This window comes from Pectinophora gossypiella, chromosome 3 (genome assembly GCF_024362695.1).
Source record: "Pectinophora gossypiella chromosome 3, ilPecGoss1.1, whole genome shotgun sequence".
Classification (NCBI taxonomy): domain Eukaryota; kingdom Metazoa; phylum Arthropoda; class Insecta; order Lepidoptera; family Gelechiidae; genus Pectinophora; species Pectinophora gossypiella.
This window is the reverse complement of record NC_065406.1, coordinates 9,269,399-9,284,379: the sequence shown is the minus strand read 5'-3', so window position 1 is coordinate 9,284,379 and position 14,981 is coordinate 9,269,399. Positions and strand designations below refer to the sequence as shown.

The following is a 14,981-nucleotide window of genomic DNA, read 5'->3' as shown; positions in this document are numbered from 1 at the left end:
AGTATCCGAAGATATACTACAACTCGTCTGCGGAAGACGAGCCGACACTATACAAAAACGTCGCGACAGCATCTTGTCTGGCGTAAGAGAACGCTACATAAAGGAGGATTTGCGGAAAATCCCACCTACCCGATCAAGTTTGTTCAATCCGGAATTGATGAGCGCCTTCTTAACTAAGGCCGGAGGGACACACAAGGTGTTTTACAACAATAAGCGTTCAACCGCTGGTGAACCATTTATGTCGTGGCGCAACAAAGCTGATAACGCACGAAACAAACGAGCTAGCAAATCCAACAAGGCCGACCATAATCCTGGGCCATCCACTAGCAAGGGTACTAATAATTTTAATAAAAACAAGAACAGTCATGGGCAAAAATCGAATACTATACTTGGCGACAAAAAGCCCACTCAAACTAATTACAAAAATAATAATCGCTTTCGCAAATGACTACCTACAGAAACAAGATTTGTTTTACGGCGGTTGTTTAAAAGATTACGTAAAGAGTTGGCAAAAATACGGCGCACCGGTTCACATAATACACATAATAACGGGATATCGCATACCGTTTCAGAGGGTACCCTCACTTATCAATCACAAACTTTTGAACAAATATCAAACGCCTACCAGTGCAGCAATGTCAAAACAGATTATAGATTTAAAAAAACAAAACATTCTAGTACCCGCACCGCCAACTCCGAGTTTTGTTTGTCCAATGTTTTTAGTGAAAAAATCGGATTCAAGCGACCGACCGATCTTCAACTTAAAAAATTTGAATCAGTACCTGATCGAGTTCAAATTCAAACTAATCAATATGCATCGTATTCCGGACTTTTTACAAAAGGGAGACTGGGCCATCAAAATAGATCTAACCCAAGCCTATTTTCATATTCCCATAGCCCAGTCTCATCACCCTTATCTCAGAGTTTTGTACAAAATGGAAAATGCAGTCGAACCAGAGCTACTTCAAATCACGAGCCTTCCGTTCGGGCTGTCATCTGCACCCGTGACGTTTGCGATGATATCCAACTGGATTGCACAAGTATTTCGCAACAGAGGCATGAGAGTGATTGTTTATCTCGACGACTTCCTGATTGTCAACCAGAAAAAACATGTTTTAGCAGATCAGGCTGCGGAAGCCGTTCGAATTCTATCTACACTGGGCTGGACGGTGAATTTCAAGAAATCAGTTCTAATACCGACTCAAGTCTTAGAATATCTGGGCGTGACATGGGACCTCAGTCGAAACTTAAAACTGTTTCCAGTAGAAAAGAGACTCAGAACACAATCAAAGATCAAACGTATTATGATCTTGAATCAGTGGAATCTCAAAGATGCCCAGAGCATGTTGGGCACATTAAACTTCGCCTCGTTTGCAATACCAAGAGGTCGGCTTCATTGCCGCCCACTACAGATGGCTTGTGCTCGTTTACCGAAAGACCGGCCGTATGCGAAGTGTGCGCTCGACCAAGCAGTCTTAGAAGAGTTCCACTGGTGGTTAAAGGCGCTCTCGGCGAGCACGCCTATTCATTGTGCTCCCATCGCACATTTCTTGACAACCGATGCGTCCGGCACAGGCTGGGGCGCGGTGATAGACGGCATACGATTAACCAGCGGTATTTGGAACCCCGATCAGAAACTATGGCACAGCAATCTGAAAGAAATGTGGGCCATAATTTTCTCCATTCACACAAATATCCATCGACTTCGGAAGTCGAGTGTACTAGTCCAGTCGGACAACAAAAGCGTAGTGAGCTATATAAGAAACGAAGGCGGATTACGTTCGAAAGCTCTTTTTCTCATGACACGGACGCTATTCCAGATAGTGGACGAGAACGAGATACATCTTGTACCTTACTATTTACCCGGACAGTACAATGTGGAGGCCGATACTCTATCACGACAAAAGGCCGAAGCAGAGTGGACACTGACTCCAGAAGCTTGCCAGGTGATATTCCGTCGATACGGAACACCGCAGATCGACCTCTTTGCATCGAAACGTGCACACCTCCTACCACGGTACGTGTCGAGGGATTGCAGAGATCTGTCAGCAGAGTATCACGATGCATTCAGCAAAATATGGCATTACCACACAGCGTGGATATTTCCGCCACCACACTTGATCCCTCGCGTACTTGCGCATCTAAACAAAGCCAAGGGCCTATTCTTACTGCTGGTCCCACGATGGCACAAAGTATTTTGGCGGCCAGACTTGAAGAACAGGGCCATAGCAGCCCCTTGGACATTGACGTGGTTGAGGCAGCGACTGGTGGACACTCGAACGGGAATGCCACCTCCACTAGTAGACCAGATGTGCCTAGAAGTATGGTTAGTGAGGGGTGGAGCCACTTACTAAGTAATTGGTCCACTGAAGAAAAGGAGTTACTAGACTCAAGTTGGAGGCCATCCACTAAGAAAATCTACTCTGGTATTTGGGCCAAGTGGCTCGACTGGTGCAATGTTAATCAGGTTAACAGTCACAACCCATCAGGATCTCAGTTAGCTAAGTATTTAGCTCATCTCCATTTAAGACAAGGTCTGTCTTATAAGACCATTTTAGTTTATAAGTCTACTGTGGCTACCTTAACTAATCCCGATTCAGAGTTGCTCAGCGCAAACCCTGTGGTAAAGCGTATTCTCAAAGCTATATCAGTCGCCGACGCAAGGACACGTCCTAAAACAATGTCAATTTGGGACCCCTCCCTAGTAATAAAATGGCTAACCTGTAATGGTCTGACCAATCTTACTCTTTATGAGATATCCCGACGAACCGCTTTGATACTCCTGCTCGCATCTAGCCGCAGGGTTCATGATCTAACCCTCTTACATATGGACAAAGATCACTTCTCGGACTACTCGGACTATGTCATATTACATCCAAGATTTGGTTCAAAAACTGACAGCTATACTCACAGACAATCCTCGTGGAAATTGACCACAGCTGGCAACGACACCATATGCCCAGTCTTTTGGATACGTAAACTGATTGAAGTATCAGCTCGAAGAAGGGGCACAGACCTGACTGATTTATTTATAACCGCACGAGGCGGTGTGCGAGCAGCATCCCGCACCGTGCTGGGCGGGTGGGTGAAGTCACTGCTGCGGGAGGCGGGCGTGAGCGCCAGCGCGGGTAGCACGCGAAGCGCCGCCGCCTCGTTCAACTGGCTCGACAACTGTCCTATCGACGAGGTTATGGCAAAGGGAAATTGGCGATCACCCAACACTTTTGCTAAGTTTTATTCGTCAGAGATTCGGTCAATTAATAATCAATACAATATTTCTAGAACTTTTTGTACTGCTTGATTTGCACATACTTACTTATATGTTCATTTAGCTATTACTTTAAATAATAAACTGATTAATTTACTATACACCTACTGTTTATCTCACACATTGGCATCTTAATAACTTCTACCTATAACACAGCTCGCTTGCCACCAGGCGATAACAAACACATCTCACTCTATAGGTCTCGAATAACGGTTCAGCGCATATAATATAATGTTTTACCTTACAATAAAACAGTTATTATATGCGGAAACCTTATTCGAGACCTATATTTTAATTTCTGCCTGCTGGCATCCTTTCAGTTTCACATTTTCATATACTCCAGTGAGATGCAATGTGACGAGCCGATCACGGCCTGCCTGCGACAAGCGAGGCTCCCCTCTCTTCGTTCCGGCCGCCGGGGGGCGGGGGTGGGGGGCGTTTGGGGGCTGTTCAAAGGAAACGGAAGTAATGCTGTCTCACTCTATAGGTCTCGAATAAGGTTTCCGCATATAATAACTGTTTTATTGTAAGGTAAAACATTATATTTTTTGCAAGCAAGCTCAGTATACGTCATTCAGGTTCTTTACTTGTGCCTACCTAAAGTAATCAAAAATAAGTTATTGGTGCCTCGTACTTTAGTAAAAAATGCATCAACCGTACCTGTATAATTTACTAAAATTGGCGTACAAATTGCTTTATCATTATTTTGTGTCATTTTAAATTCCATTCATCATAAGGCGCAGATGAAGTCGATTGCAAAATCTGGTTGCAAAATTATATACCTAGCAACATTTTCAAAAAAACTTATTTCCGTCTTTTATCAAGGCTTTATTTTTACGTAACTCATATTTAGGCAGTAAGTACAAGGAAACGTAAGTAATTGTTGAAAAGATTACTCACCAAACCTTAAAGATGAGAAATCCGACTTTCCAATGCCTCAGAATTCAGCGAATTCTGAATATATTACAGTCCATCATCAGCCACAACACTTGGTCAATATGTCCACATATACAATGTAATTATGTTTTTAATTTAGTTCATTTAAAGTTATAATTCGCTTGTTTTCACTTGCAAAAATGTTTTTTAAGATCCACGACACCGGCACTCACTACAACAAAATTCATGCAACTGACGTTCGTGTGTCAAAGTCGGGGTTGCCAGCCACGAATTTTGAAATTCCCCACTTCGTACAAAAAAATCTCGATAATATTTTTTTCTTGAAACTATTTTGCGAAGTAAATATGAAATATATAAGATTCTAACATTTATAATATTACATCATAAAACACTGTACATTGATCGTACACCACAAACATTCCGGTTATACGGCCGAAGTCGTAAGTGTCACGTCAAACATAATCAAATTCAATGTCCGTCAAATAAGTGAGGCAGGATCTAAATTGGTTGAAATAATGAACAAAATATGGGGATTTTCTGCCCCAGTTCTAATTTTCTAAAACATTCCCAAGTATTTTTCCCCAAAACTGCGAAATATCCTCAATCTGGCAACTCTGGCACGTCGACCGGTAACCGAGTAACCGATGACATCAACTTGCATCAACATGATAACAGAATTGCCATTTGTTTCGTATTAAAAATTTCTAACTTACTTTTTGACAAATCGACAAAATCATTAACTGAGCTGCTTTGTGCTGTGCAAAATGTAAGCTATTTTACTAAATAACCTTTAATGTATAACGTCTTTAAAAATCATTAAACGGGATGCTAGGAAGGGGATGAATATATAAATAAACATGTGAATTAAATTGAGATAAAGTCTTACTGCCATCCCTTCTTTATATTTTTAGTATAAATAATAACTGTGAGCGTATGAAATAACTGGTAAAACATGAGTAAAACATATTCTATCTATTTTTTTTATTTAAAAATTTGACGGTTATACTTAGGTAGAAAAAGACAAATTAGTACGAAATTCTTAAACTAGCAACCCTAGCAACTAGTTATAGTCGTTTTAGGCCCAAAGGACTCGATTCCAGACCATAATCGTTGTAAAAAAAACATATAGTAGTTCTAACAAAGTTCTAACGCGTAAAACATAGATGGCGCCACCAGATTTACAGTACAGTATCCGGAGGGAAATGTCATATTTAAAATATGACATTTTATTTCTTCTTTGATTTGGAAGGAGATTTTTTTACGTTCTTGAGGTGTTTGAAGGGCCCGAGTGCACGACGAACCATGACACCGCGCCACCACGCTTGAATACGTGTGGCGGAGACACGTACACGTTCCTCGCGAGCTAGGCGTGCGGCGCGTTGTTCTTTAAATGACAACCACGAACGAATTTCGCCTGCATGAAGATCATACTGAAAAACATTGAAGAAAATAATTCATGTATGTTTAAACAAAATACTTCATGCTCTTAATCTTTGTTATGTTTATGATTATGAAATAAACCAACCAACAAATTGGGGATATCCTTAAAAAAGTTTTAGGTAATAGCGATCTACTCTAAACGACGTGCGTGTATGAAACTTAAAGAATGTGGAAGAGGCAGGAAAGGTATATCAAGAAGCGAAGCAAATGGAATTCTATAGTCTCTGCATACCTCGCCCCCGGTGGGAAATAGATGTGAGTTTATGTATATACGTAAGTGTATGCACGTATGATATAAACCAACTGAATATAAATACCAAAGCTTGAAGCTCAGCATGTTTGGCAGCAGCCACCGATAACTGACGTCGTTTTTCTTCCAGCAGCACATCCATACGAGCTGTGTCCACCCCGTAACGCTCACGCCAATGCTCTGACGCTTTCTCCCGCTCCTGGATAGAGTACCAATTATGTTTGCTTGAAGAATCCATTATTGGATTTAAAAAGATCGACTATTTTATTTATAGCATAGAGCGAGTAAGGGTCTATTGCGGTGTGGCGGCGCGGCTAATTTGCCAACAGTAATACGTATAGTAATCAACAATTATTGTGGCAGGTTTGTGTCGAATCCGACATTATCGAATTAAAATATTTTCCAGAGGTCTTGATCAGCTTGAAAACTGAGAAACAGAGTATGGAGAAACGCACATTAATTATCAATACCTAATAACTGCAACAAAATTACCTACAGCTCTTTTTAAAAATTAATTTCAATCACCTACATGCTAATTCGATTGCTAACGTCGTTTGAATGACTTAACCGTAAGCGTAACCTACATTGATCTGCAATTCAATTGCTTTGCAAATCTCTTTATGCACTCGTTCTTCGTGGTCAGCACGTGGCAGTGGAGGCATGTTTGCACGTTGAATCTGGAACTTCATCTCTAGCGCCTCTGCGCGGGCGCACAGCCAGGCCTCGGCGTAACGAACACGCATGGCGGCGTTTTGTTGGTCATTCTGCGGAAGCAGAATATAAAATTAACTTAACAACAGCATAACGCTTGTATCCCCGAAGGGGTAGGTAGAGATGTATAGCACACCCACTCGTTGCCAGTTATGTTTAAGTGTTTAATAGAAAATTATAGACATTTAAGTAGGTAAGTATATGCATGGCATGGAAAAACTTGTATCTAATAGCATATATGCCAGCCACGGGAGAGGTAGTAAAGTAAAGTAAAACTTTTGCATCAAAAAAGCGATTAGAAACGACGATTTCTAGCTAGCTCATGTTATGTATTGTAATGGGAATCCTTATCGATGTGACAAATGGACAATACCTTTAAGTATCTTTATTTCCACCATGACTAGATAATTTAATTGTTATAAATACTTAGATACCTACCTACTTAGTAAATAATAATTGGCAGTATCATAAACAAAGGTCGGCAAGTCGGTGCTAATCGCTTTTTTGTCCCAATTACGTCAGCAAAGCGTCAGAAGTAATTAAAACATGATGATTTTTTTAAACGATGTCATCGACTATTAGTCGTTTGTCATGCATACCTAAGCCGTATTATGTGATTTCGCCGAACCTCATAAGTCATAACTCCTTCTAAGTGTATCTTAATCTTAGCGGATTATTCAATTAGTAATCACTACTTAAAAATATATTACTTAAAACATTATGACTAAACTAAATATCATGTATAATTGTTTATTATCCCATGAAAATAAATAAATAAATAAGCTAAGCAGTACTAATAATCACATAAATATAAAATGTGGTTGAAACTTGGAACTTGCTGTTTAAGATTTGTGGACGTAGTATTATTCCTTATTCTATGCTTGTGGTTTAGCCTACAACAGTTTAACGACTCTGTTTTGTATGTGATAGGCATTATGTATTACATAATAGTGGAGTCAATAAAAGGTTTCACTTGTAACTTGCCAGGGACAGGTCCGATTTGATGATTTTTCTTTTTGTAGAGGTAGTTTTTTATATCATTTAATCAGAATCATCTCGAGGGGGCAAATAAAAAAAATGCAATGAAAAAATAAATTAGAAGTTAATTAAGAAGTCCGGCTTTATTGACTAATAATAATGTCTGACTTAACCTACGTCAAAGTTTAGCAGGATATGCGTAAACTTACATTTGCAAGTTAACTTATCTGAGTTATAATACAACTTGTATCAAATAAGGGATATTATTTTGTGGATATTTTTTTTATTATTATTAGTTCCCAATGGATTTTTATTTGGCATGGCGCGTCCACATGGATTTCTGTTATTAACATATTCGTTTTATTTCATACGATCTTTATTGTAGTGAGAATGTTCCATAAAAAGTAAAAGTTTAGTGTTTCAAGGCTCATGTCATTAGCGTCAAAATGGCGGGACCCATTGCTTAATGTTTAACGCGTATATCTTTTGAATGAGAAAGGTACTAGATGTTTTAGTTTAGGTATCAAACAGTGGTGGATAGGTAGTATATCTAACAATATGCAATTTCAACATTGATTTGTTTGATTGCTCGTCCACGAGATTCGCAGAAACCACATTATCCTATTTATGTAAAAGTCTTTGATAGTTGTAATAAAAGAAAATTGTATCTAATTTTATTATAATATCTAATTTGAGGAGGAGCTCGGTGGCGCAGCGGTAAACGCGCTCGGTCTGCGATTGTTGAAATTAAGTAACTTTCGCAAAGGCCGGTCTTAGGATGGGTGACCATAAAATAAAAAAAAAAAGATTTCATCTCGAGCTCCTCCGTGCTTCGGAAGGCACGTTAAGCCGTTGGTCCCGGCTGCATTAGCAGTCGTTAATAACCACCAATCCGCAGTGGGCCCGCGTGGTGGTTTAAGGCCCGATCTCCCGATCCATCCATAGGGAAGGCCCGTGCCCCAGCAGTGGGGACGTTAATGGGCTGGTGATGATGATCTAATTTGATTTAATTCGTAAGATTAGTTTACAATAATTTAAGGATTTGACATTGTTTTTTTTTTTATTTGATTTTGATTTTATATGTATGGCATGACATTTTTCAAGCATTATCGACTTGGGATTTTACCTGTAATGATAATGTGTTTGTAATCTTAGTGAATAAATAAATAAACATTAAGTAATTTGTCCCACCATTTTGACGCTAATCTCATGTCGAATATTTGGTGTGAGATCATCCTAGGTTATCTGTGTTTATTATTACTTACCTTGTTACTATGTTAGGTTAAAAACTGTGGGTATAAGTGGCCTTGAAGGATTGTGTCTGCCTACCCCAAAAGGCTTTACGGGTATTTAGTGTAGTACTTATCTTGTACGTACAGCAAGAAATTCCGATTATTTGTATTTACATAAGAGATTAAAATATTGTGCAATTCAAGTAAAATCTTTATGTCATTAGCAAAAATTTAAATTAATAGCTTTATACGTCAATAATAGTCAATATTGATTGTTTGTGGTGCACCCAATATAATTGTTTTGCTATTTAAAATATTATTTCAATACAGACTAATTAATGTTACTAATGGTTTACGATGTTAATAAGTAGCACTTTCCCGAGCTTAGGCTACCTAACTCATAACTTCATCTACTTACAGGTGGAAATAAATTGGAATATGTTTATTGTTTAGGTTAAGGTCCCGGATTGACAAGTGTTACGGGTTGCAGCCGTTCGTTCGTTTCTTTTTGATCTTTCCCAAAAATGTACCAATATTATACGAATACAGATCTTATTATTTTTAAGTGCCTACCTACCGTATCATAAAGGTATTTACCGTTAGAAAGTCGGACTTACTTTCATTTTGTCTCGCAGGAAGGCAACTTTCTGATCTGCGCTGCGCAGGTGAACCTTCCACTGGATTCGTTTTGAGTTCAGCTGGCTCATAATCTCCTTTCGGGTCCTGTGACATGCAAGCATAGAATAAGGAATAATACTTGATGCAAGTTCAATATCGTGTTTTTTTTTCGGAAATGTTAGGCCATGGAAATATTTCCGTCAGGCAGGCAACAGTTGGGTGAATCTCGGAGCACCGAAAGTCAACATCATTCCCGTCAATGCAAAAATATACTAAAATCTTTTGTCGTTTTGCAAATGATGCAGTTAGAACTCATGTATATTCTTCTATCGTGTGGGTTATGAGGTGGATTATCAACCTCATCAACCCTGGTATCAGCGTTATTATTGAGCTGATTACTCACTTAATCAGTAAGTAGTAACCGGGACCAACGGCTTAACGTGCCTTCCGCAGCACGAAGCATTTACTTTCGGAAAATCAGGTGATCAGTCTGTACAGTTATGTCACCACAAGAAACTACAAGTCATCAATTAATGCAGTTACTTATTATAATCATATTACGATATTACATCAAAACAAATGCGCAATATGGAAGGTACTTTAAAATTGTATTGAATTGTTTGTTTTACGTAGGTAAGTATTTCGAATAGAAACTAGTTTCAACACCGCGAATGAATTGTTGTTACAAAAGTTGTTTAAAAAGATCTAATGTAATCGTTTTGGGTTCAGTTGGCACAAATTTCATTACGATTTGTAAATCTCATTACCGATCGTTAGATTAACTTTCATGTAACTTTATACCTACTTCCAATTACTTAGTGGTGGTTGAACTCCAATACGGAACCCGAAAGGAAACATCGTTCTGGACCCTTAATGTTTGCTCGCAACATGGATAACTGGATTTGAAAGGTGCTTTCTATTTTATTTCCCTGTTTTCCTAATTGGAGAGAGGAGTTCATAAGGGTGTATGAAGTTGTTTAATGAAACTTCTACTTTGACAATAAGGATTCCTTCAATAATTCTTTATTGCTCTTGATAATCAATAATTATTTGTAGGTACGTACAATTGAGTAGTTTCCTAGGTTAAAAATAAATTAATGAACAATACAATACACTTATAAACAATTTGCACAATAAAAGCTACACGACACTGTGCTATTTACTGCACTCAACAAAAAGTCCGCCCCTGATTAATCCGGGCGCAAAGGTGCCCATTACACTAGCCGCATTTCCTCGCTGCGCTCAATCACTATGGACAACCTTTGCGCCAAGAACAATCCGGCACGGGGGTCATCTCCACTCTGTCTTAACCGACGTAAACGACGTAATAGTTATTAGGATCAGAAAGAGTGGCGTCAAAGGAGGAAGTCTATCGCTACCGCTGTTGGTCAGCTGAAGAGATAAGACTCAGTTATTTTTATGTTTTTGATAAGTAAAAGTATATTAGAATACATAACGCGACGCGAAGTAGGGCCTTTCCAATCGTACTTCAAACACACGATAGATGGCGTTGTCCACTTTTAACGTGATAATTACCTATTTTCTCATTGCTGGGGTACATTTTTTTAAATGTAATGTAATGGGAGAAGCATATATAAAACTAATTGTTGCTTGATATTTGGATCACATTATGTATAGAATGATGTTGCTACCTATATTGCTTCTCTTTATTTTGATCACAATAATAATGGGTGGAAGTTGTAATTGTACCTTGGTGTAATAATTTATACCCTAAAACGATAAAAGATGCATGTGTCTGTTATCCATGAAACTAGAAGTTTAAACGAAGAAAAACTTAACAACACCATCTATCGTGTTTTGGTAAACACCGATTGGAAAATCCCTCATAGAGTTCATAATAATTTAAGTAAGTACATACAGTATAAGTCGCTCGTGGTCATCTCTCTTGGCAACGGCACATAACACCAGTTCTTCTAGAACGTCAACCGCCTTCTGCAGGCTGCTCCACTCGCCTCTCTCAGCAACCTCTATCAGGGTTCTTTTTACCACATCTTTTACTATGTCACTGCGAAGTGGAATTTCATCATAAGTACTCGTAGCTATAACTATTGCAGAATCATGACAGTGTTTAAATGTAACAGCTAATACAAAGTATTAAGTTCAGGAATTGTCATTTTCCAAGGTTACCTACTTTAATTCAATATATATTATCCTGTGTTTTTTTTTCGGATATGTTAGGATTTGGAAATATTTCCGTCAGGCAGGCGACTGTTGAGTGAATCTCGGAGCACCCGAAGTCAATATCATTCGCGCCAATGCAAAAATATCTTAAAATCTTTTGCCATTTTGCAAATGATGCAGTTAGAACTCATTTATCTTCTTCTATCGTGTGGTTTGTGAGGTGGATTATCAACCTCATCAACTTATCAGGGTTATTATTGAGCCGATAACTCATGTGAGGTGAGACAATTAATAGAAAGAAAGTACTTATAATTAACTTTCTCACTTACCAAAGTGGGTGATATAATTAATGAGGAATCTACGCATGAGCAATGTTTTAAGTTACACTTTCTGTCTTGTATTCCTAATGGCACAAATATATTACAGTTTTATTCAAGTTGGACAGATGAAGATCTGAACCTTCCTCTGTAAGCTTCTAAGTTGCAAGTTGCAAGCAATTTTAAATCTTCGTCACAGCGCTAGTGTCGCCATCTTTGTATGTCTGAAAGTACTACGTACCGGTCCCTCACAAGTTTGTCGTATTGCATTTTCCCTTTGCGTTTGTCCGCAGCTTTGCAGGATAGTCTGAGTTCTGTGCTGCCCTCTGCAGAAAGGAAATAAGGTATCGATGTCGCTAGATGACACTACTGTGACAAACTCTCAAAATAAACACGTTATCAGAAATTAACCGAGTTTTTTGGGGTATTTGCGTAAGTGTCCGTTCCGTTCCATCCTTTTTTTTTGGGACTTATTGTAGATTTGCCGCAGATGGCATTAACTACTTGGCCGGACAAATGGGGAGCGCTGACGGCTCTCACCCGGTACAACGATTAAGACAACAGGCCTGAGGGTTCCCTGTTGGGCGCGAACCTCGGCTCAGGGCGTCGTCTGAGAGGAAGAATATTTGATTAATCGACCCTAGTGGGTCGATAGCGATAAGCGCTGAATGAGGGAAATCGTCGGCCTCGCCGGCGGGGTCGGTATCGGGGGTTCCGTTCCATCCACAAACGTCAGCCTAATATAGAGTAAATAGTACTAATAAATACTTACTCACGTCCTATGAGATAACAATTTCATAGCATAAATAGAAGAGGAAAGATAAGTTTTAGAATACTCACCATGGATAATTAACTGTTGTAGCATGACTTCTAAAGTTAGAGCGAATAGTATCGCATCCATTCCGCTTATCCTATAAGTCCTGCAGATAAAATCGAGCTTTAGTCTTTGGTCATACATAATTAATTACAATATTACGTTTATGGCTGTCCTCAATGAACCGAAAGGGGTGTCATAGCAACGCCAAAAAAATGTAAGTACTGTCTTATCAACTACTACGGATTAGGTAAATAGGAAAAGTCCATGGGTAGAACAAATGTATTCACCCTAAAAGGTGCGTCTACATGATATATCAGAACATTTTGTTATCTCTAGCAGATTATTCTGGACATTACAATATACCGACCAAAAATAACTAACTAGGGCAACATTTTACATATATTGCCTTCCTTATACTACCTATAATATCCTGTAGTAACAACGGATTAACATTCCTTACTATCTGAAGAGAATTCATCGATAAACTCCTACGCAAATTACACTTATTTAGAACATAGTCTGACTTTGATAACTGTGAATCAGTTCTACTAAGCTGATAAATATAACTTAACCGGAATTCCACAAGTTGTAAGATTGATCTTATTTTTTATTATTTATATAGCCTCCGCTTTTATTGAAAACCTGTAGCTTTGGTACTTTTGATCTTTATGTTTGCTGAGAACCTGTAACTAACTCTTTTATTTTTTTGCTCTGAGAGAGATCATTTTTGTTTTAAATGCAAGATTCTAGCTCTAACTTCCATGCGATTGGTTAGGCATCAAATTAGGTTTGTGATATTTTAGGTACCCAGCACAATTAATGAATTACAACAACGTTAATCAAATTACTTTTCACACGAGTAGGTTATCCGTTATCCCGGTCGTAATAAGTACGCTTCCTTAATATAAAGAGGAAATTTGCATTTAATAAGACATGGAAAGAAGGAATCAGTAAGAAAGTTTTGTAATGAAGAAACCGAGGCAATATCCGGCAGGGCTGTGTCACCTGACAACAGATCCACCGACCGAGGGGTAACAAGTTTAAACTTTTATCGTATTTCCTGTTAAATTGTTCTTTAAAGGGGGTAGTAGAAAGGGAATGTCAGATGAGAGAGAATGTCTACAATTCCGTGCGCCTATGCACAATGTTGATTCTTTATATTTTATACGAATATTCCCCTCAAACATGATCCTATTTATGTATTAATGTGAATAAAAAACTCGATAAACTGCTCCCACCATAGTCCTCTGTGGCCCGATCCTAATCTTTAAAAAAGCTGGTTAGACCCACAAGTAATAAGACGAAAACTTGCAGCCACTTTCGATATGAAGTCTATATGATGCACCGTATAGTGACAGGTGAACAACCAATCGTCCGAAAAGTATTGGTCACACATGCAAGAAAAGCAATGGAATGCATTCCGTATTTTTTATTCACTCCCAGTCCAACATATTTTTTATGTTTTTTGACGTGACTTATTGCATATTTTCAGCAAATGGCATTAACTACTTGGCCGGACAAATGGGGAGCGCTGAGGGCTCTCACCTAGTACGAAGTTTAAAACAACAAGCCTGAGCGAACATTGGCTCAGGGCGTGGTCTGAGAAGATTGTATTTAAAAGAATTAATCGACCCTAGTGGGTCGATAGTGATAAATCGTCGACCACGCCAGCGGGGACGGTATCAGGGCGTATAACACACAGACAAGTGGTCAAAATACTTCAGAGTTAGTTACTTTACTTACTGAGTTTGTCTTGAACTCATATAATTGAGGGTTGTAACTACACACCCATGACGTAGATCACAAGGGTATCTAGTAAAATATTGAGCCATTTTTTTTCTTTTAATATTTTCAATATCACCTCTGGTACAGGCACTTTATACATGTATTTAAATTGTCGTGATTTTGTGCAGCTGTCATAATATCATATCCTTAGACGTGTAAGAGAAAAAATAACACATTAGCAACCAACTTGATTTCATAAGTATATACCAGCCTACCTGTTTAGATAAAATATTTAGCTGCACAGGGTTTATGTATATACTTAGTAATGTATAGGTCTATGAATTAACTTTAGATAGGAGGTAAGTGTACTACATTTTCGGATTTTAAAAGATTATTTTTCTTCATTTTCCTATACCTGCATGTTTATTCATGTTTTGTATTTACTTAAAAAAAAAAAACAAAGTGTATAATAGTGAAATACCATCTCCGCTTCACCCTTCGGGACAACAAGCGTGATGCTAAACATTGCATTATTATGTTATAAATAATAAAATTTAATAAAATAATAAATAGTGAAATTTTAATA

At 38.4% G+C, this 14,981-nt stretch overlaps 3 protein-coding genes across 3 annotated transcripts in view; 1 reads left to right on the top strand and 2 right to left on the bottom strand.

Moving 5' to 3' along the window:
• Positions 1 to 4,382, bottom strand: part of LOC126381795 (fibroblast growth factor receptor 3-like) — a 43,402-nt gene extending 39,020 nt beyond the window's left edge. Inside the window, exon 1 of the mRNA XM_050031281.1 lies at positions 4,169 to 4,382. The gene's annotated coding sequence lies outside the window, so the exon portion shown is untranslated. The remainder of the gene's footprint in view (positions 1 to 4,168) is intronic.
• On the top strand, positions 936 to 3,478 carry LOC126382290 (uncharacterized). Its single transcript, XM_050032107.1, has 3 exons — positions 936 to 2,017; positions 2,914 to 3,187; positions 3,425 to 3,478. The coding sequence occupies exons 1-3, from the start codon at positions 936 to 938 to the stop codon at positions 3,476 to 3,478; spliced, it is 1,410 nt and encodes a 469-aa protein (XP_049888064.1).
• Positions 4,383 to 5,302: 920 nt separating the features above from the next.
• LOC126382289 (dynein regulatory complex protein 9-like) lies at positions 5,303 to 12,754 on the bottom strand. Its single transcript, XM_050032106.1, has 7 exons — positions 12,694 to 12,754; positions 12,095 to 12,179; positions 11,274 to 11,420; positions 9,394 to 9,499; positions 6,440 to 6,619; positions 5,923 to 6,054; positions 5,303 to 5,595 (listed from the first exon to the last, which is right to left on the bottom strand). The coding sequence occupies exons 1-7, from the start codon at positions 12,752 to 12,754 to the stop codon at positions 5,392 to 5,394; spliced, it is 915 nt and encodes a 304-aa protein (XP_049888063.1). The 3' UTR covers positions 5,303 to 5,391.
• Between the last annotated feature and the right edge of the window lie 2,227 nt (positions 12,755 to 14,981).